General features: G+C 41.9%; 1 protein-coding gene across 1 annotated transcript; it reads right to left on the minus strand.

Annotated features, from left to right (window-relative positions):
* Positions 1–686: 686 nt before the first annotated feature.
* Positions 687–23059, minus strand: LOC134223112 (uncharacterized). Its single transcript, XM_062702250.1, has 2 exons — positions 22643–23059; positions 687–1808 (listed from the first exon to the last, which is right to left on the minus strand). The coding sequence occupies exons 1-2, from the start codon at positions 23057–23059 to the stop codon at positions 687–689; spliced, it is 1539 nt and encodes a 512-aa protein (XP_062558234.1).
* Positions 23060–23101: the final 42 nt, after the last annotated feature.

The raw sequence follows: 23101 nt of genomic DNA on the forward strand, positions 1-23101 counted from the left end.
AGTCATTTGGCCAAAAGGGTCATTTGGCTGAAAGGGTCGTTTGAAAAGTGAATTAAGAATTTCGGCCAGTTGGGTTTCGGCCTAGTGGCCAAATGGCTTTCAACCGAATGGGTTTCGGCCAAATGGCCTTTCCCTTAAAAGATCATTAAGTCGTACAGCCGAAAATGTCATTTGGCCGAACAGGTCATTCGACAAAAAAAATTCGTTTTGCCGAACAGACCTTTTGGCCAACAAAACCGTATGGCCAAACGAATAGACAATTTTTCCAGAAAATGTTGTTTGGTCGAACGGGATATACGACCTAAATGTCGTTTGGTCAAACAAATCATATGACCATAAATGTCGTTTGGCCGGAAAAGTCGTTTGGCGGAACAGTGTATTTGCTTGGCGGATAATAACATAAGGCAGAACGGGTAATTCGGTCAAAAATATCGTATGGCCAAATAGGTTATATGCATGAGCATGGGGCCTTCCTTAGCTTTAGCAAGCCTTTAACAGCTTTAACAGCTTAAAGCAAGCTTTAGCAAGCTTTAAACAACAACAGCTTTAAACAACTTTAAACAGCTTTAAGCAAGCTTAGCAACTGAAACAACACAACAACTGGCTAACAACTAAGCAACACAACAGCTGAAAGCAGGCAAGCTTTAACAGAGCTTTAAGCTGGCTGAGCAACAGCTTAAACAGCTTTAGAGGCAGGCTGACAACTGAGCTTTAAACAGAGCTGAGCTGAGCACAAGCAACGGGCAGGCTGAAGCTGGCAGGCTGAGCTGAGCAGGCAGGCAGGCAGGCAGGCTGGGGCAGGCTGAGGCAGGCTGAGGCAGGCAGCTGAGCAGGCTGGGCGGGCTGAGGGCAGGCAGGCTGAGCGGGAGCTGGGCCCAGGCAGGCAGGCAGGCAGGCTGAGCAGGCTGAGCAGGCTGAGGGCTGGGCTGAGAGGCTGAGCCAGGCTGGGCAGGCTGGAGCTGAGCAGCGGCTGGCTGGAGCTGGAGGCTGAGCAGGGCTGGGAGCGCAGGCTGGCTGGGGCCAGGGCTGGAGGCAGGAGCTGAGGCGGGCTGGGCAGGCTGGGCAGGCTGAGGCCGGGCTGAGCCAGGCTGGGCGGGCTGGGCCAGGGGCTGGGCAGGCAGGGGCTGGAGCTGGGGCGGGCTGACGGGAGCTGGGGCTGAGCCAGGCTGGGGCTGGGCAGGCTGAGCACGGGCTGGGGCACGGGCCAGGGCTGGGGCCGGGCTGAGCAGGCCAGGCTGGGGCGGGCTGGGGCGGGCCAGGCTGGGGCTGGGCAGGCTGGGGCAGGGCTGAGCCCAGGGCTGGTGGGGCTGGGCCAGGCTGGGGGCTGGACTGGGCAGGCTGGGAGCAGGCAGGCTGAGCAGGCTGGCTGAGCTGAGCAGGCAGGCAGGCTGAGGCAGGCTGAGGCACAGGCAGGGCTGAGCAGGCTGGGCCAGGCTGAGGCAGGCTTTGAGCAGGCTGAGCAGGCTGGGGCGGGCTGCAGGCGGGCTGAGCGGGGCAGGGCGGAGGGCTGAGGCGGGCTGAGGCTGGGCAGGGCTGAGGCCAGGCTGAGCCAGGCTGAGCAGGGCTGGGGCTGGGCCCAGGCTGGGCAGGGCTGAGGCGGAGCTGGGCCAGGCTGGGGCAGGGCTGAGCTGGAGGCAGGGCAGGCCAGGCGGTGGGGCAGCGGGCTGGGCTGGGGGCTGGGGCAGGCAGGGCTGGGGCTGGGGCAGGCTGGGAGCCCAGGGCTGGGCAGGCTGGGCGGGGGCTGGTGGGGCTGGGGCTGGGGCCAGGCTGGGGCTGGGCAGACTGGGGCTGACTGGGGCTGAGCTGGGCTGGGCTGGGCAGCTGGCGCTTTAACAACTGCTGAACCTTTGGGGCAGCCAGCTGCTGCTGCTGCTTTAACTTTGGCTAGCTTTAACAGCTTTACAACTTTAGCTTTAGCTTAGCTTTAACAGCTTTAACTTTAACAACTTTAACAACTTTAGCTTAGCAGCTTTAACACAACTTTAGCTTAGCTTTAGCTTAGCTTTAACAGCTTTAACAACAACAGCTTTAACAGCTTTAACAACTTTAGCTTTAAGCTTAGCTTTAACCAACTGGCTTAGCAGCTAACAGCTTTAGCTTTAGCTTAGCTTTAAACAGCTTAACAGCTTTAAGCAACTTTAGCTTAACTTCGGTTTTGCCTAAAATTGATTTATTTTCTTATTAGTTCTCGAGATATGCAGAAATTTGTGCTTCATTTTTTATGGGAGCCCCCCTTTCCTAAGCGGGGAGGGGTCTTGAACTATCTTAAGAATCTTTCCCAACCACCAAAACCCCTGCATACTTATTTTCACGCCAATCGGTTCAATAGTTTTCGAATCTATAGGGTTCAGACAGACAGAAATTCATTTTTATGTATATAGAAGAAGAAGAAGAAGAAGAAGAAGAAGAAGACGAAGAAGATTGAAGATTGATTGTGCCCATATCATGATATTTAAGTAATTTGAATGTTTTGAAATGTTTGCCTGGAAAAAATGTGATCAAATAATCAATCAAATGCAATTCTTCTTCTTTTCCAATGGCTTTACATTCCAACTGGAACTTGGCCTGATTTCTAACTTAGCGTTCTATTAGCATTTCCACAGTTATTTATTGAATGTTTCTCTATGCTTGTCTTTGCATGAGTAAATGTATCTTGAGTGAGCTCAACCGAGAATATTTCCCACATTATTTTACTCTCATTGCGGGAAGTGAAGACATAATTATATCTTCAAATTACATTCCAGAAAAATCTTTTATCGAATTTATCCCACAAAAATTTCAAAGAAATTTATATTCCCGTTTCGTCAAACAATTTCTTCCACACTTTCGTCGGAGTTTCAAAATAAGAAAATTTTGAAAATCTATTCGAGAATCTTACAAGATATTTTTTGACCGGGATTCGGCTGCAGGCGTAGTTGTCCTTGTAGACCACCTGATCTGAGCCCCAGAACAATTTGGAGAAACTGGAACATCTGCATCAAACTTATTATTAGTGCATAAAATAGGCGATGGCTTTTGAGACTTATACGAACATGCTGGGATTATTATGATGCTGGGTCATTAGGCCGAAGGCCGTTAGGCCGAAGGACATTAGGCCGAATGCTATTAGGCCGAATGGTCATTAGGCCGAACGGTCATTAGGCCGAATGAGAACTGGAGAGTGTGAAGTGAGTAGTGCGATGTGAGGATGAAGTATAAAGGAAAAAGAAAAAAGCAAAAAGGAGGAACAAGGAAGAAGGAAGAAGGAAAAAAGAAGAAGGACGAAGGAAGAAGGAAGAAGGAAGAAGGAAGAAGGAAGAAAGAAGAAGGAACAGGGAAGAAAAAAAGAAAAAAGTTTTTCCCATACTAATTTGAGCCACCCTAATGCCCACTGCGGGACGTCAAAATCGTCATCGGTGACATGAACGCACAGGTAGGAAGGGAGGAAATGTATAGACCGGTCATCGGACCGGATAGTCTGCACACCGTATCGAATGATAACGGCCAACGATGCATAAACTTCGCAGCCTCCCGCGGAATGGTAGTCCGAAGCACCTTCTTTCCCCGCAAAAATATCCACAAGGCCACATGGAGATCATCTAACAAAAAAGCGGAAAACCAAATTGACCACGTTCTAATCGACGGTAAATTCTTCTCCGACATCACGAACGTTCGCACTTACCGCAGTGCGAATATTGAATCCGACCACTACCTCGTTGCAGTATGCCTGCGCTCAAAACTCTCGACGGTGTACAACACGCGTCGAAGTCGAACACCGCGGCTTAACATTGGGCGGCTACAAGACGATAGACTAGCCCAAGGATACGCGCAGCAGCTGGAAGTGGCACTCCCAACGGAAGAGCAGCTAGGCGCAGCGTCTCTTGAAGATGGCTGGAGAGATATTCGATCCGCCATTGGAAGCACCGCAACCGCTGCACTAGGCACTGTGTTCCCGGATCAAGGAAACGACTGGTATGACGGCGAATGTGAGCAGTTAGTGAAAGAGAAGAATGCAGCATGGGCGAGATTGCTGCAACACCGCACGAGGGCGAACGCGGCACGATATAAACAGGCGCGGAACAGACAAAACTCGATTTTCCGGAGAAAAATGCACAAGCAGGAAGATCAAGACCGTGAAGAGACGGAGCAACAGTACCGCGCGAATGCCGCAAGAAAGTTCGATGAGAAGTTAAGCCGTACATGTAAGGGTCACGTGCCAAAGCCTGATATGTGTAAGGACATAAACGGGAACCTTCTTACAAACGAGCGTGAGTAGATCCAAAGGTGGCGGCAGCAATACGAAGAACACCTGAATGGCGATGTGCCAGACGAAGATGGCGGTATGGTGATGGACCTGGGAGAACGCGCACAGGACATAATTTTACCGGCTCCGGATCTTCAGGAAATCCAGGAGGAGATTGGTCAGCTGTAGAACAACAAAGCTCCTGGGGTTGACCAACTACCAGGAGAGCTGTTCAAACACGGTGGTGAGGGATTGGCTAGAGCGCTGCACTGGGTGATTACCAAGGTTTGGGAGGATGAGGTTCTCCCGCAGGAGTGCACAGTGGTGCGTTTGGCTAAAATAGTGAACTTTTTATTTTACCACTTCAGGGTGTTATTTTTTGGCATCGGTGTCTTTGGGAAAAAATTTAGAAAAATATGGCGCATCGAATGACGAAAAGTTGTAGTTCCAATTTTTGCCACAGGTGGCGCTGCAAAATGTAACTTCTTTAATAAACGATTTTTAAATATGGTGTCTTTGGCAAAGTTGTAGTGTAATTTATTATGAATTTTATTGCTGAAGACACCGAGTGTCCATCTATCATCGTTTTGAAATACGGGCGTTTTTTATGGACAGACCCTAAAAAACAGTATTTGAAGATATTTTCGAAACTAACAGTTTCAGGTCAATACAATGTTCTACAAAATGTATATATATAATCAAAATAGACCACTTTCTGCAAGAAACCAGGGATGTTTTTGCAAACATGACTTGTTATCGGCGATTTAGGGTCGAAAATAGTGATATTTGAAGACTTCATATGCAACAGAGGGCAAATTAGGGCAAGGAAATCCCCACAGGATTTGAAATATCTGGTCTGTAGTTTCATATGCATATAATTATGTCTGTCGCCACGTGTATCCAAACAAGTATTTCTAAATTTCATAAATCGACATTTTCAACTGATATTTATATAATAATTGAGATTTCACCACACTGCAAACCACGCTGTTGAATGTTAATGTCAAAGAAGTGCAGCGTGAAGCTATTTTTTGTTATCTTCATGCAATCATTTCACACAATGCAATTCTGACGTCATACGCTACTAGGGATGTCGTAAAATCCCGAATAATCGATAAGTAACTAACAGGTTACTCTTTATTCTTATTGAATCGATTCATCGCTGGGTAATAATCGATTTAAAATTAATCGATTATCACAAAGATGAATCGATCAATCAAATAATCGAATAATTTGCGACATCTCTATAACGCTAAGCGAGAGAATGAATGAGTTGACACCTTAACACTATACACTTAACCATGAATCCCAAGCAGTAGCTGGTTTCTACCCACCAATTGCCAGCATTCAGGTGCTATCATATACATACATTTCAATTAATCGATTAATCGTTGAGATAATCGAATTATTTTGAATCGATTACTTACCAACAGTTAATCGATTCAATAATCGACAAGAATCGAGAATAATTGATGAGTTACTAATAGATTAATCGGGAATTAACGACATCTCTAAGAAGTCGCAAATTAATCGATTAATCGATTCATCGTTGTGATAATCGATTAATTTTAAATCGATTACTACCCAACGATGGATCGATTCAATAATCGACAAGAATAAAGAGTAATCGATTAGTTACTAATCGATTATTCGGGATTATACGACATCTCTAGGAGCGTATGACGTCAGATTTGCATTTTGTGAAATGATTGGATGAAGAGAACAAAAACCAGCTTCACGCTGCACTTCTTTTTACATTAACATTCAACAGCGTGGTATGCAGTGTGGTGAAATCTCAATTATTATATAAATATCAATTGAAAATGTCGATTTATGAAATTTAGAAATACTTGTTTGGATACACGTGGCGACAGACATAATTATATGCATATGAAACTACAGACCGGATATTTTAAATCCTGTGGGGATTTCCTTGCCCCAATTTGCCCCTCTGTTGCATATGAAGTCTTCAAATATCACTATTTTCGACCCTAAATCGCCGATAACAAGTCATGTTTGCAAAAAACATCCCTGGTTTCTTCCAGAAAGTGGTCTATTTTGATTATATATTAGGTGTCCCAAAAAATCGATGTTCGAAATGTCATGGTGCTCAACCCTGAAATGAAAGATATGCCTGTCTGGATAATTTTGTAGAACAAACCGAATTTCTAAAAATGTTTAGAGGTCGCGCCAGATCGATTTTTGAAAAATGAGCTTTTTAGGTCAAAATTAAATATTGGGTCCTTTCACAATTTTTTTCAGGGTCGCCCATTCGTTTTATATTTTTTATTTTTCTGTGGATCTTTACCAATATTCTCCATGAATTAGTTTTTTGTTATTATGCGTTTTACAGTCTGCAGAACTTTTAAACATCGAAAAAAGCACATTTTTTGACTAATTTTTGAGTTATTTCATCCTCAAACAAAATATATTTTTCTCGTTCAGAAAAAATACATACTAGAAAAACTATTTATAAGGAGTATTTTCAAAAAAAGATCCAAGAAATGTTGTTCTGGGGCTGAGATATTGCAGTTTTAGTAAATAGTCAAAAAGTGTACAAATTCGGTACTTTTTCTTTACATGTTATAATTTCATTAAGATTGCACCAATATTTCAATTTAAATTAAAAACAATTCAAAAGCGAATAAATGGGAATATTTTCTATGTAACATAGCTTTTATTTCCGATGGAGTTGGTTACCTGAATTACAGGATTTGGTTGGAGTATATGGATGGAGCCATTTATAAAATGATATCACATCCAACAATTAATATGTAGCAATATACAAGTAATCAGGTTTACTACGATCTCTTTATTAGTTTTGATTCAATCATATGCTGCTTTTCACGGTATAAAAATAACAAAGGCAGGCTCAGCACGTATATAAACATTCAGTTTGAACGTAAACATTTGTGGTCACTACTATCTTCGCACAAGCTGAACTGAGACGATGCTCTACGGTCTCAGCATGCTTACTTTTGTACTCTAACATGTGGCGATAAAATATGTGTCACTCTTGACGTGTCACTTTTCTTACAAGCCTACCTTGTTGTCTGTAAACCGTGATGCTTTTGATATGTCATATGACAGTCAAACAATTTTTTTCGTCGTACCAGTTCGACAGCTTTTCCATGAGTTCACTTGAGATATTGGAATAGTAAAAACGGAATAAACGTAAAGTAAAAACGGAAAAATGACACTTCAAGTGAGACGTATATTTTATCGCCACATGAGTACAAAAGTAAGCATGCTGAGACCGTAGATCATCGTCTCAGTTCAGCTTGTGCGAAGATAGTAGTGACCACAAATGTTTACGTTCAAACTGGATGTTTACATACAGGCTGAGCCTGTCTTGTTTTTGTATACCGTGAAAAGCAGCCTATGATTGAATCAAAACTAATAAAGATATCGTAGTAAACCTGATTACTTGTACATTGCTACATATTAATTGTTGGATGTGATATCATTTTATAAATGGCTCCATTTATATACTCCGACCAAATCCTGTAATTCAGGTAACAAACTCCATCGGAAATAAAAGCTATGTTACATAGAAAATATTCCCATTTATTCGCTTTTGAATTGTTTTAGTTTAAATTATATTGGTGCAATATTGTGCAATCTTGATGAAATTATAACATGTAAAGAAAAGTACCGAATTTGTACACTTGTTGACTATTTACTAAAACTGCAATATCTCAACCCCAGAACAACATTTTTTGGATCTTTTTTATGAAAACACTTCGTATAAATAGCTCTTTGTAGTATGTAAGTTTTTCTGAACGAGAAAAAATATTTTTGTGTGAGGATGAAATAACTGAAATTAGTCAAAAAATGTGCTTTTTTGATATTTAAAAACTTCTGCAGACTGTAAAAACGCATAATAACCAAAACTAATTCATGGAGAATATTGGCAAAGATTCACAGAAAAATAAAAAAATATAAAACGAATGAGCGACCCTGAAAAAAAATTGTGAAAGGACCCAATATTTGATTTTTGACCTAAAAAAAGCTCATTTTTCAAAAATTGATCTGGCGCGACCTCTAAACGATTTTTTAGAAATTCGATTTGTTCTACAAAAATTATCCAGACAGGTATATCTTTCATTACAGGGTTGAGCACCATGACTTTTCGAACATCGATTTTTTTTGGGACACCCTATTATATATACATTTTTGTAGAACATTGTATTGACCTGAAACTGTAAGTTTCGAAAATATCTTTAAATACTGTTTTTAGGGTCTGTCCATAAAAACGCCCGTATTTCAAAAACGATGATAGAAGGACACTCGGTGTCTTCAGCAATAAAATTCATAATAAATTACACTAACTTTGCCAAAGACACCATATTTAAAATCGTTTATTAAAAAAGTTACATTTTGCAGCGCCACCTGTGGCAAAAATTGGAACTACAACTTTTCGTCATTCAATGCGCAATATTTTTCTAAAATTTATTCCCAAAGACACCAATGTCGAAAAATAACACCCTGAAGTGGTAAAATAAAAAGTTCACGATTTTAGCCAAACGCACCACTGTGGAGTGGATGGAAGGTGTCGTGTGTCCCATCTACAAAAAGGGCGATAAGCTGGATTGTAGCAACTACCGCGTAATCACATTGCTAAAAGCCGCCTACAAGGTACGCTCCCAAATGTTATGCCGTCGACTAGCACCAATTGCAAGGGAGTTTGTGGGGCAGTACCAGGCGGGTTTTATGGGTGAACGCTCCACCACGGACTAGGTGTTCGCCGTACGTCAAGATTGCAGAAATGCCGCGAATACAACCTGCCCACATATCATCTATTTATCGACTTCAAAGCCGCATATGATACAATCGATTGAGACCAGCTATGGCAGCCAATACACGAAAACGGATTCCCGGATAAACTGTGCGTAGTTCGAGTTTCAGGGGCATTCTCGAGTCCCTTCGAAACGCGCAGAGGGTTTCGGCAAGGTGATGGTCTTTTTTTATATTCCTTTATTTATTTGATAGGCACTCTGTGTTACTTGATCGCTACTGTGCCGAGATCTACTGTGGTATTCTGCAGCCAGAATCCACACAGAACCTATTTTTAGACTTTTTCCATTATTCATTGTTGTTGTCGTTGCCGGTCCATCTCGTAGTGAGTCCATTGTGTTCGTTTTGTCCATGTCGTGTATCCAATGATCGTTGCATTGTCCGGTTGCCATTTATCCGGGGTAATGTTGGAGGAATGCCTCCGAGAAGAACAAGTTGTCAGTCGTCATCAGGCAGCCGTGACGGTGAGGCGTGCACCCCAATACGCCACCGCATAGGCTGCGCATCCGGCGACTGACGAGGGTTTTGGTGGAGGGGCTGGGAATCGAACCCATGACCATTCACTTGAAAGGCGAACGTGTAGCCAACAACGCTACGGGACCCCCCTATGATTGTCTTTTGTGTCTGCTATTCAACATCGTTTTGGAGGGAGTAATACGAAGGGCAGGGATTGACACGAGTGGTACGATTTTCACGAAGTCCGTCCAGTTATTTGGTTTCGCCGACGACATTGATATCATGGCACGTAACTTTTAGAGGATGGAGGAAGCCTACACCAGACTGAAAAGCGAAGCTAAACGGATTGGACTAGTCATTAACGTCGAAGACGAAGTACGATAGGAAGAGGCTCAAGATAGGTCAATGTAAGCCACCCACCACGAGTTTCTATCGGAGGTGACGAAATCGAGGTTGTTGAAGAATTCGTGTACTTTGGCTCACTGGTGACCGTCGATAACGATACCAGCAGAGAAATTCGAAGACGCATAGTGGCTGGAAATCGTACGTACTTTGGACTCTGCAAGACGCTTTGATCGAATAGAGTTCGCCGCCGTACCAAACTGACAATCTACAAAACGCTCATTACACCGGTAGTCCTCTACGGACACGAGACCTGGACGATGCTCGTGGAGGACCAACGCGTACTGGGAGTTTTCGAAAGGAAAGTATTGCGTACCATCTATGGTGGGGTGCAGATGGCTAACGGTACATGGAGGAGGCGAATGAACCACGAGTTGCATCAGCTGTTGGGAGAACCATCCATCGTTCACACCGCGAAAATCGGAAGAGTGCGGTGGGCCGGGCACGTAGCCAGAATGTCGGACAGTAATCCGGTGAAAATGGTTATCGACAACGACCCGACGGGCACAAGAAGGCGAGGTGCGCCTCTTATTAACAACCGTTTTCTTCACCTCCACTTCGGCCTCAAACCAGGTTTAAGGACATGGGTAAGCACCGCTTAAGAGTTGAGAAGGCCTTAAGGGATAAATTGAATGTAAGCACATGATCGGCATCATCATTGGTGATGAATTGGAAACTCCGAAGCAAGTAAATAACTTTTTTTATCCAGAGTTACTCGATCACGACCTTTAGCGTCAATGAAACTGTTAACCCTATGAAAAAATTCACAAAAAAAATAATGAAAATTCAGGTGAAATTAGGTTTTTCACGAAATTTGAAACAAAAAATCACTCAATTTCTATATTTCTATAAACTTACTAATATAAAATTGAAATGATTGATCAGTTTCGCGAGCACGATGTATTTCATTGAAAGCGGCACAAATGCTGGGCTATTGCCTTATCGCCAATGGTATATAAATGGGAACGAGACGATTAATCACAGACTAATTCTTTTCTTATTATAACACTCTATTTATAGCAAAACAGTTATTTGACTATGAAAAGTGAAATCGAAATTCCGTACATAATATAAAACCAATTTAATAAAAATTCCGCGGAAAAAAATAAAATTTCGTTTCGTTTCGAAAAATTTTGAATATTTAACCCGGATCCTGATTTCGTATCGTTTCGAAGACTCGAAAGTAAATCTATATTTCGTTTCGTTTCGTTTCGAATCAACATAGACATTTTAAATTTCATTTCGTTTCGTTTCGTTAGGAAAAAGTGTATTATCGCATACCCTTACTACCAGTGTTTCACTATATGTACGCGCGTTCTAGTTCTCTCAACTAGTGCTCTTGTATACCATAAAACCATACTAACATAAAATTACATACTAACATACAAACCATAATACCATAACCATAAGAAGCACGTGGTTTCCAAGATGGCCGATTTGTGACTTTGATGTATAATCACCTTAAGTTTGATGAGTGTATCGTATCAGCAACACCCTCCGATGATGGATACACATGACTTGAATAACATTTAAAACGGTTAGTTTTTGTTTTGTTCAATTTTAATTTGTTGAATTGTTTTCTCAATTTTGTCTCCCAGACTCAGATGTAGAATCAGAAGATAATGATGAAGAAGCAGATTTCTCAACTCCAAGCCCGCAATATATAGAAATTGTGAAAAAGTTTTTACCCTGCCCAGCTCAACAAGCAATGGTTTCAACACTTGAAGTTTGCCAATAAATATTGTTTTTCACCTACCGGCATTGACTCCACCAAATTTCGAATACCGGTATTTTTCAAAAATACCGACCACCCTATTCGGTATTCAACAGGATGTCAGCCGATAGCCCCTTCGTAATATATTGATGATTTCCTCTATATATACTCTAATCCTCACCTTATCAAAAATTGCATCCACTCCGACTTAAGGATGGGACCTGAGGTGTGGAAAACGAATAAGACCATCTATTATATCATTTTTTGAAGAAGAGACGACATTTACAGTATACAATCTTGTTTGAATTTTAACTGCTTTCCAAACCTGATCGAAGGCAAGATTTTTGCTTTTGCTTTTTGTATTTCTTTTTTGGATTGGTAGGGATACGGCAGGTATTTCCGTCCTTCGTCGTAGGGGCTAAAACCAACGAAAGCAACGTCTATTTGCGAGAACTCCACTACAGCAGAACGTTTCACATGAGCTTACGATTCGAGACTATGACGAAAAGACGAAAATGCCTGCCTCAACCCTAGCAGCGTTTGAATTATTTCAAGGAAGTTATTTCGCCTTGCAATGGATTAAGGCTCAAAGCTCCATAATTCTGTTTTGAAAATTAATGACGTTATTGCTTGTTAGTATTGGTGAGGCAACTAGTACGAAAAAGTGATGAAAGTTTGAGGTGGGTGGAAATGGGGTGGTAAAAGCTTGTCAGCTGCTACATAATGTTGCCAGATTCAACAAAATGTTTACTTTTGAGCATTTATAAAATATTTATTATATGGAAACTTATTTTAAAATTCTTCATACACCACTGGGCTTTCAACATACAGTGTTGGCGAAAGTACAGTGAAACACTTTGATTCTCCGAATATTTACATTTTATCCGGTAAAATTTCGTGCACCGAGCACACTGAGACAGTTTCCCAAATTAATGTAAGACGAAATTATGTCTTTTTTATTCTTCATCCGCAGACTGTTTGTTTGGGGGTCGTACACTTATTACGTAAGCAATTTTTCTGGGTTTTTCTACCCCACCTCCCCCCATGTAAGATTTTTTTTATACAAATGATTTTTTATTTATATGGAGCGTAAGATATTGACCGACCCCCCTCCCCCCATAAGTGCTTACGTAATATGTGTACGGCCCCTTGCTGCTGCGTGAGTCTCGTGCCATCCATCCACACTTTCTTGTGCGCAGTGCAAATAGAACAGAATCGAGTTGAATTAGGCTGTGGCACACAGCTTTGAAAGAGTGCTAGCCACAGATACTGATTTATTAGTTCTAATCTGTAAAATGAGTAAGGAATAATGAAATGTATATTTGCCACCAAAACCGATTATATGTTGAGAAATTATTATACGAAAACATTGATTGTGGGGGGAGAACACAGTAAAAGTATGCGCTGTCGTCTGCTTGGTCGTGGCTGCTGCTGCGGCTGCCGTGGTTTTGTTTTTTTTTGACTGCATGGTAGGATGAATGGTACGGTTAAATTAAATGTCAACCATTCTCCACCCTGCCAACAGAAGCTTGCATAATCTTTTCTTTTTTCTGGTTGATTTGATTAATTCGACAAACCGCAATAATTATTTGATTAAACAAATCTGGCAACGATGAAATGATGATTCTTTTCTTGTATATGCATAAAGTTGTTTGCGTGTCGACTAGCATATTCGATGTATTGTTTCGATATTTCTTAGTTGCTTTGACGAGATTTTGAGCGCACTATTTCACCTAATGCGGTAGTGAATTTGGGTGTTCCGAATTTTGCAACATTCACAATACGGCCGTCAAATTTGTCTCTCACTTCAAATTTTTTAAAGCAGTTTTCGTTGGTTTTTCGACATGAAGTGAAGAAATTGGTGTTCAACATCAAAGACAAAAGTGAAAGTTAGGTAGTGAATTATGTTTAGTTGTGATAAAATAAAGAAAACGGCGAGAAAAGAACTAGTGAAAAACTGAGTGCATGTTCAAAATAAGTGTATGCGTGTGTTTCAATCGTTTGGAGTTGGTGTGTGTACAATTAGTATACGAAAATTTGTCTAGGAAAAAAGCAGATTTAAGCGCTTTTCAGTCAAATAATTAATAATTAATTAGCTAGGTGAGTGAAAAATTCATATGAAAATACCATGAATATACGTTGACAGAGGTAAGTTGGTGAATAGCAGTGAAATATTGAATTTTGTCTAAAATTGCATTAGTATTGGTGCGAATGAGAACAAAATCATCTTCATCATCAAATTGATTACGGTTTATAGAGCCTTAAAACCGCAAACATAAAATTTTTCGTTTAGTTCGTATGCATTTCTTGTAGACTTTTTAGCTTTGGCTATTGGATCGCCTCCCAATCGAACACATTCGCACCGAAGAAAAAGTTAGGGCAGGTCCGGTTGGCACTAACTGTCGTCTCTTCTTTGAATACACCACCCTGTGTGCACGAACTAGGTTGCAAACGCTGCTGCAAGGACCATGCCATGCAGGATGTCACTGTCCGGGAGGGCAAGCAGTTTTTTTTTGTCTGCAACGGTAGCAGCAAGTCGTTAAAACCAGATGGCGCTGTGCCTACTGACTCCCTTTCATCCGAGGCCGGAGGTAAATGTCATTTTGTCGGCTGCAGTTGCTGCCCTACCGGAATTGTCGCAACTTTCTGGCAGTGCTTTCCACGCGAGTGTGTTATGCAACACACTTAGGTGCCATTCGTTGAACTGCACTTTGCTGTGCGGGTGGTGTGGGGCCCACCAAGTTTTAATATGAAATTATTAATAATAGTCGCCATAAAGTACGGTTCGATGCTTCTGGTGCGGCGTCGGTTGTTGCGGAGTTGTGGTAGGTTCTTGGGACAGCAGCCGACGACGATGCAAACGAGGTGCAGATTAATGGTCAGCCAGCTGGATGTTTATTGTTATGGCTTCTTAGTTGTTGTTGTTGTTAGCGCTGTGGTGGCGAGTATAACATTCCGAACGATTAATCATCGTAAAGGGCCCACAAAGGAGCATAAACAGCAGCAACAGCAGTGGTAACAACAGCATACAGGCACTCTGGCACACGCACACCCGGTAGCGTCATGTTGTGGCATCGATCAGGGAGAACATCGATTCGTCTTGGATTATGGCACCGCCGCTTCTTTCAGTGACCTAACAAGCAAATTTTTCTGAAGAAGGTGTAGCAAGAAGATGGTTCTTATGAAGATAATATCAAACAAAAAATGACATTTGTGAGAGTTATTCGCAAAATCATGAACGTTTACATTTTTCAGTACAAAGTGAACACCATATTATTCATGTTTCATTCCTCTAACTCTTCCTCCAGCTACGCCTATGCCAATGGCTTTCCTCCCATTTACTCGAATATCGGTTGACCATCAGAAAGCAAACCATCGATCAATCGATTTAATATCCGATATGGAGAAAAAAGAGCGGAATCAAATTTTGCATCAGACCCAAACTGTCCACATTGCAAGAACTCAGTCGCATGCGTCCTAATCCGTCTTCCAAATCAGATGGAACGATGCTCGACCCTGTCGCCCTGCTCTTGTGGGGTCATTATTCAAACCGTTAGGTGATTTGTTTCGTATTTACATGCCAGATTGAGACTTACCAGTGCGAGCTGCTGTTGGTTCTGCTGCACAAAGCACAGAGCAGATCCGACACCAGAAGCTGCACGGAAAAGGTGATTTCTTACGCTCCCAACGCCACATGACAGACGGATAGCCGCTGTATATCTTCTTCCACCATTTACAGCACAAATCTCACCGGGGGCACTATCACACCCAGGCTGTCTCCCCTCGACCTCTGCTCTGGCTGGTTACAACACGCGTGCCGAGCCGGACACTCCAGGACCCTTTCACGGCGTTCTCAACCAGCCCGAGCCCGAACAACTGTTTGCCATTGTCCCATTTGTCTTTTTCTCCCGCGCCCCTCTTCACAACCCTCAGCATAGACGGGGGGAGGACAGCGACGAACGACAACGACTCGAGTACTTAACTCGGACTCGGTTGGTACCTACTTAGAGGCTGCCCTTTTCCAAGACTCACCGCCGGGTGCCATATCGAACGTCTTAAGAAGGTGCACCAACGAGCTCTGCAGCGACATGCACACCTCGCCGGCCAAAGTCATTTGTTTATCTGCTTGGAAGCGGACTTATCCTCGGCCCCAATCTCTCCCGTGAGTGAGTCGGTCCTTAGCCGGTCGGTTGAGCTGCGGCGGCAGTTGTCTCCCATTCTGCGCTGCTTGAGCACAGTTTTGTTTGTTTGTTCATGAATGTCCAACGATAACGATAATGAATGTTATGAATGTTGTGTGTTATGTTATGAGCTCTCTTTTAGTTTCGGTCCGCCGTTTTCTTTTAGGGGCGGATGGTGCTTGAAATTCGCATATGGAAGAGGTTGGCGACTATGGGCATCATAAATCAGGCGCAAATTATCAAAGTTTCGGCATCGTTTAGTGACGGCGTGAGTGACAAAATTGATAGTGCAGTATGTTTTGTGTTTGCATGTTTTCCCAGACATTGGAGATTCAAGTTACGAATTGAAATCGGGTCCGCGGCAACAATTATTGAGAATTATTGCCAGAATATTCTTGATGTATGATCGATAAAGTTTGCTTGTTAATTTATGATACCAATGTTTGATCAAGACAAGTAGTTTAATATTGCAATACAGATGAATGGTTGAAGATTTTTTTTCTAATCGTTCGTTTGTTTGAAAGGCTAATTTGCCGTGAAGCGTTACGGATCCGAAATCGAGTTTAATAATACATTTCGTGATTCTTATACACATAAGTGCTGTCCAATGAGAGTTTGAAGTAGCTCGAAGTTTCTTCCTATCCTGCTCATGCCCATTTGTTAACAAAAAAGAACGAGCAGGACGGGAACAACTTCGAGCTACTTTGAGCTGCTCATTGGACAGCGATATAATGTTAGTTCTGGGGGACCAAAAGAGTCGCTAGTTGGTCGACGTTAGGGAATACAATAATAAACAGAAAAGGAAGGTATTTTAGGATACTTAAGTAATTACGATGCTGATGTTCACAAAGTTGACATTCTTCGCGATGTTTCACATCTGTATAAATAGACTTTTTATTGGGTGATAACAACGATAAAAAGACATACGGAAGGGATCAACGACAGACATTGAAATGGACAACAAAAGAAAGACATTCGTAGTGGGGTACTACAGATAAGGGAATGGGCAGACTTACAGTCTTACATCAGCAAATTTCAAAAATTGGCTGGATTTTCTTTATTCCTTCAGCAGATATGTTCATTATAGTTTCCGAAGTATTTAAATTATTTTTTCTCATGCGGAAATCACGAGTTGAAATTGAGTAGGGGAAACCGCCAAATGTTGAACGGCTAATTTTGTCGCCTTTTGTTGAACTCCCATAAGAAATGCACGTGCGTTCAACAATAGGCGAAGAAATTAGCCGTTCAACATTTGGCGAATTACCCTAAATCGTGAAAAACTAGAATTCAGATGTGGAAATGTGTGGAAATTTTGCATTGGCAGTTTACTTCGCGCATTTTCACCTACTATGCAGGGCAGCGTCTGCTGGGTCAACTAATTTCTTATAAACTTCCTTTGAAAGCACTCCAACTTCTTGAATTTAGCTATGAAATAAAATTTCCTCAAAATTTATTTTAGTAATTCCTTCGAGAATGTCTTTTGGAAGCCCATCGTGAAATTCACCCGAAATTATTCCAAGAATTCATCCAACAAATTTTACAGTTATTAAACCAGGGTTTCATTTTCAAATTTCTCTTAGATTTTTTCCTACTATTCCTTTTTTTTGAACTCTTGGAAGTCTATTAAGACATCAGAAGTTTTATAGAAAATTCCCCTTTAAACTTATCTGAAAGATTATACAATTTATAGGGATTTAACCAGAAATTTCTTCGCGAATGTCTTCATGAACTTCTTCAAGAAATCCATCAGGACCATCTTGAGTCATGAAATCTTTAAAAAAAAGTCTTTCGAATAATCCCACATAAAAATCATCGTGAATTCCGTGTGGAGGAATATACTGGAGCAGTTCCTAGAGGTTTTTTTGGAGTACACCTTAAAGAATTTCTAAAGGAGTTCAGAGCGTGTTTTCTCTTGTTCCGGACAGCAAAACGATCGCGCGATCTGCCGAAATATTTTGTTCTGCATTGCGCGGCCGGTAATAAAGTTAATCAGTTCAGTGCGTGTTTTTTCGGAGTAGCCATCGAACAAGCGTTGTGCAGTGCGTGTTTTAGTCGTCGCGAAGTAGTAAAGATATCGAATCAGTTTTTGGGGAAAATATGTACTCTTTTACTTTTCGGTATCATCATGCATATGGCGTCGTTCAACAGAAATAATTAATCGCTTGCCAAGGCAATTTCCAATATATTTCTTTTCCAACTAACATACTATTCCTTTCCAGTGCGCTCATGGAGATGCAGAGTATTTCCGGTTTCTTGTAGCAATGAGTGTCGAACTAATTTTCCTCCCCTTATCCTAATTGACTGTGAGGACGTGGCTGGCATCGTTATTGGTCTTGATTTAAAGAAACTCCGAAGCATGTACAGTGAGAATACCCGACTAGAAGAGCATAACAGAAACTGAACACAATATTAACATATTGTGATATTTATAACTTATTTTGATACAATTTTGTTCTTAGTAGCCAGGCAATTAAAATAGATATAGCAAAGTCTCCCAGCCATATAGATATCACAACGATGATATAATTTGAAAAGATTGCCTTATTTGTAATCTTGTTAGTTTCAATTTCTCGAAAAATATTCTTGTTCACACAAAAACAAAAATTTCTGATTGTTGATCACAATCTGGAGACCTATCACGAACTGTAAAAATTTGCCACTGCACTGAAACAAACAATATTTTGTATCTAATTCTGTTATAAATTTTTTAACAAAATATGTTGTTTTTATGATAAAATTGTAACAAAATTTAATAGTTTTTTGTTTCCAGTAGTGTAATTTTTTATAGAAATTTAGATATTTTAACAACATCCTACACCATGTTTCTAACAAATTTTGTTGTAAAAATTTAGTATAACATGATAACATAGGTTGATATAATTTTGATATGACCTTCTAGTCGGGTACCTTTCTAGTCCCGAGAAAATTATTCAATTGGTGAGCTGTGCATTATTAGTTGTTTCTCAGCCAATCACGACTAGCAACTACGATGGGTACAGTCAATCAAGATAAGCTAAGCTACACCTTTAAAGAATTTCTAAAGGAATTTCAAAACAAGTATACATATTTTTTTTCTGTTCGGGTGTGCCACTGCGACCAGTTATTAGATCTATTGTAGCGTTACCCGTATCCTTAGTGTTTTAGTGCATGTCAAATTACTCCATTATTATTGATTAGCAATGCAGTATCGGTTTCGATACAGTTGTTGTTTTGTTTTCTCAAGAGCACCATGACCGCTATTTAGACCCTTCACAGAGAGCAATCCCATTGAAGGCGCGCCCCTTATCAATAGGAAATCATTCCTTTCTTGAGAAAACAGAACAGTGATACTGTATTTGGCCATGCATCGGAGCCCAGGCCACATCCTTGTCTTGCTTCTAAAATATCACCAGTAAAACAATGAAGACCCGGGATTTAGCTCTGTCTACAAGACCATTTCAAGCAAGAGAATTGGTTCAGTAATAGGAACTTCCGTGTGTTCCTCTCACTACCATTGTTTATCAGTTCAAGAAGAATTAGTACGTATTTAAACCCCTAACTCTATTTTTCCAGCAGTCAGTTCAGCCTAGGACCGGGTACCGAGGTTTTTTAACTAATTGCTTGAAAAATTGTTTCCGCTACATACAGTCTAGCCCTAAACAAGAGGAATTCGAGTCTTTCAACTGTCTGCAATGTAACAGTAATTATGTTTTATTTCTGTTGCTGTTGGTAGCGGGGACTAAATACGATGAATCCTTAATTACCACAACTTATAGCCCTAGCTAGAAAAATGGATTAAGCTAGGGCTCTGTATGGTAGATCTTACACCGCAACACACTACGTCAAAGTGATCTACCGTGTTACGGTAACAAGTATATAGATGTATTCTTGAAATAATTACCGCGGAAACTCCTGGAGAAACTCGAGGAAGAGAAGGCAAGAGTAACAGCTCCTATAGAATATCTGAACTCCAGATAAATTTTGAAAGGGATTTTGGAGGAACTACTTCAGGAACTTCCGGTAGAACTCCTGCAGGAATCTACGGAGGAATTATTTGAGGGGCTTCACAAGCTTCTTGGAGAAATTTTGACGAAAATTTTGTAGAAATTCCAGAAAGAATTCCAAGGGGAACTTTCGGCAGAACTTTCTGGTAAGACCTGAAGGAAGTTCCGGATGAAATCCTGAAGGAACTTCCCGACGAAATCCATTAGGAACATCCAGACGAAATCCTGGAGGAACTTCCGGACAAAATCCAGCAGCAACACCTGAACAAAATCCAGCAGAAACACCTAGACGAAATCGTTGAAATTACGCCGGACGAAATTCTTGAGGAACTTCCGTACGAAATCAAGGAAGTAATTCCACACGAAATCCTGGAGGAGCTTCCGAAGGCATTTCTGAATGAACTTCCGAAGGAATTGCTGGATGAACTATCGGGGCAAATCCTGGAGAAAATTCTTGACGAAATTCTAAAGGAAATTCTGAATGAAATCCTGAAGGAACTTCCGGGCGAAATCCTGGAGGAACTTCCACTCGAAATCCTGGATGAATAACCGGGGCAAATCCTGGAGGAACTTCCGGGCGAAATCCGGGAGGAACTTCCGGGCGAAATACTGGAGGAACTTCCGGACAAAATCCTGCAGGAACACCTGAATAAAATCCAGCGGAAACATCATCGTGGAGAAACCTCCGGACGAAATACAGGAGGAACTTCCGTACAAAATCAGGGAAGTAATTCCACACTAAATCCTGGAGGAGCTTCCGAAGGCATTTCCAAATGAACTTCTGAAGGAATTGCTGGATAAACTACTTGGGCAAATCCTGGAGGAACCTTCGGTCGAAATTCTGGAGAATCTTCCGAACGAAATCCTGGAGGAAATACTAGGGGAAATTCTGAACGAAATCCCGGAGGAACTTCCGGATGAAATCCGGAATGAACTAGCTGAGCAAATCCTGGAAGAACTTCCGGGCGAAATCCGGGAAGAGCTTCCGGGCGAAATCCGGGAAGAACGTCCGGACGAAATCCTGTAGGAACTTCCGGGCGATATCTGAGAAAAACTTCGGGACGAAATCCTGGAGGACCTTCCGGACAAAATACTGCAGCAACCCCTGAACAAAATCCAGCAGAAACACCTGGACGAAATCGTGGAGAAACCTCCGGACAGGAGGAACTTCCGTAGAAAATCAGGGAAGTAATTCGAAATCATGGAGGATCTTCAGATGGAATTTCTGGATACACTTCAGAAGGAATTCTTGGATGAACTACCTGGGCAAATCCTGGAGGAACCTCCGGTCGAAATTCTGGAGAAACTTCCGGGCGAAATCCTCGAAGAACTTCCGGGCGAAATCCTGGAGGAAGTTCTTGACGAAATCAAGCAGAAATACCTGGACGAAATTGTGAAGAAACCTCCGGATGAAATACAGGAGGAGCTTCCGGACGAAATTCTTGAGGAACTCCCGTACGAAATAAGGAAAGTAATTCCACACGAAATCCTGGAGGAGCTTCCGAAGGCATTTCTGAATGAACCTCACAAGGGTTTGCTGGATAATCTACAAATCCTGGAAGTACTTCCGGACGAAACTGTGGAGGAATTTTCAGATGGAAACCAGGAGGAACTTTCAGACGAAATCCTGGAGGATCTTTCGGACGAAATCCTAGAGGAACTTCCTGACGAAATTCTGAAGAAACTTCCGAACCAAACGCTTGAGAAAATTTCGGACGAAATTCTGGAGGTACTTTCAAACCAAATCTTGGAGAAACTTCTGGACGAAATCCTGGATAAAATTCAGAATGAAATTGTTGCTCTCACTTTAGAATAACGACAATATGCAACACCTACAAGCATACTTTACTCCGTTTCTAACAGTTCCAAGCTATGCCTTGCACTTCTGCAGTCACTATATCAGTAGTGTTTTGTTTTGATTGTAATTTATCTGCCGCTCATACATTGCTATAGGTTGACCAGTACCAATCAACCTGTAAGTGGTAGATAATGTGAAGATCAGGGCCGGCGCTGATTGTTGCTCTAAATTAATTTAATAAACATGTAAGGTGCGTCGCAACTCCTAGATGTTGCAACACTCCCCCTCGGTACGCCACTATGGTACCAAGTGGCTTACCACCGTTCGCACCGATGTCCTAATACTGTACGATGTCTTCTCAATGTTCTCTGGCTGCGTGTATGGTTTTCGATAGTCCTTTGTTTTCAGTGTGGGTTCTAGAGCCACACATTCTTGCGAATCGGCTTGTCCACTCCAACCGATAACCGTGGGTTGATTTTTGTTGACTCGCTGATTCCAGATGTCTTCAGTACACCGATGAATCTTCGTTCTCAATACTTTAGTTTGCTTGATCAGGGGCTTAGTTTTTTTGTAACTTGTCAGTGGAAAGGGTTCGTTCTTCTTCTTGGCTTCGAAACCCTTTCTTGTCGGTATGTCAGCGCACGGCTTTAATTTTAACATGAGCTCACTTCTCTTCAACAAGAGTCTTTCTGTTCCTGAGATTTTTGGCTCTTTAGACTTCTTCCTCAAATTGATGTGGAAGCTATGAAAGCTTTTAGAGGTGTGGTGTGTCTCTCCAGTTTCCATAGCACAAGGTCCGTATATCATCCAACCAAGGCGCGTCTTAGATACTATCGGTTCATTTTGGCCACCATGTATGCTATTCAAAGCGTGACCTAACCAACAATTATTCATCCCAATAAGAAGACGTGGGGATACATTTTCATATGACTCTAAAGGCACAGATTGGAGATAGCTGTATTTAGTTGCCATTTGTGGAATTGAAACAGACTGCCTTGGTAATGAAAGATCCAGAACTGTGTGAACTTCAGAGAGTTCGAAAATTTTGTTAGTTCCATTTACTCCAGAAATCCTTAGCGGCAGTCGAACCGATTCCTTTTCCTCTCGTTGGTGACCACCGGTCCAATCAAGGCACAACGGATAAGATTTTCCCTTTAGACCCAATTCTTCCAGTAGACTGTGCTCCATTAGAGTCGCTGATGATCCATCGTCGAGAAAAGCATATGTGCTTACTTTCTTTCCGTTGCCGTGGATAGTAATTGGCACGTATCGGAAAAGTGCTTTCCTTGAGGTTCTCCATCGAGACCCAACGTCCATACCGAGGAACCTTGGACACGTTTCTGGGCCGGTACATTCGTTCGGGCACACCAAACATCCTTTTGGAGTGCCACATGAGTGATCTTTCGACGAAGTTTCACTGTCGGCGTCACTTTCAGAGTGAACATTAATATAGTGGTCTTCTTTCCTTCCGCGTTTCTCTGGTTTCAGAGCACCGATTGTTGGCATTGTGACTATACTAGCGGCATCGACAAGTCTTCCTAGCCATTC

This window comes from Armigeres subalbatus, chromosome 3, assembly GCF_024139115.2.
Source record: "Armigeres subalbatus isolate Guangzhou_Male chromosome 3, GZ_Asu_2, whole genome shotgun sequence".
Taxonomy (NCBI): domain Eukaryota; kingdom Metazoa; phylum Arthropoda; class Insecta; order Diptera; family Culicidae; genus Armigeres; species Armigeres subalbatus.

What these genes read in the sequence shown, in the direction of transcription:
- LOC134223112 (XM_062702250.1), bottom strand. Translation starts at nt 23,059, where the DNA reads ATGCCAACAATCGGTGCTCTGAAACCAGAGAAACGCGGAAGGAAAGAA. An exon ending in AACGAGAGGAAAAGGAATCG is followed by an intron (nt 1,809 to 22,642) that starts GTTCGACTGCCG and finishes TGCCCAGCCCAG; the next exon opens with CCCAGCTCAGCCCCAGTCAG.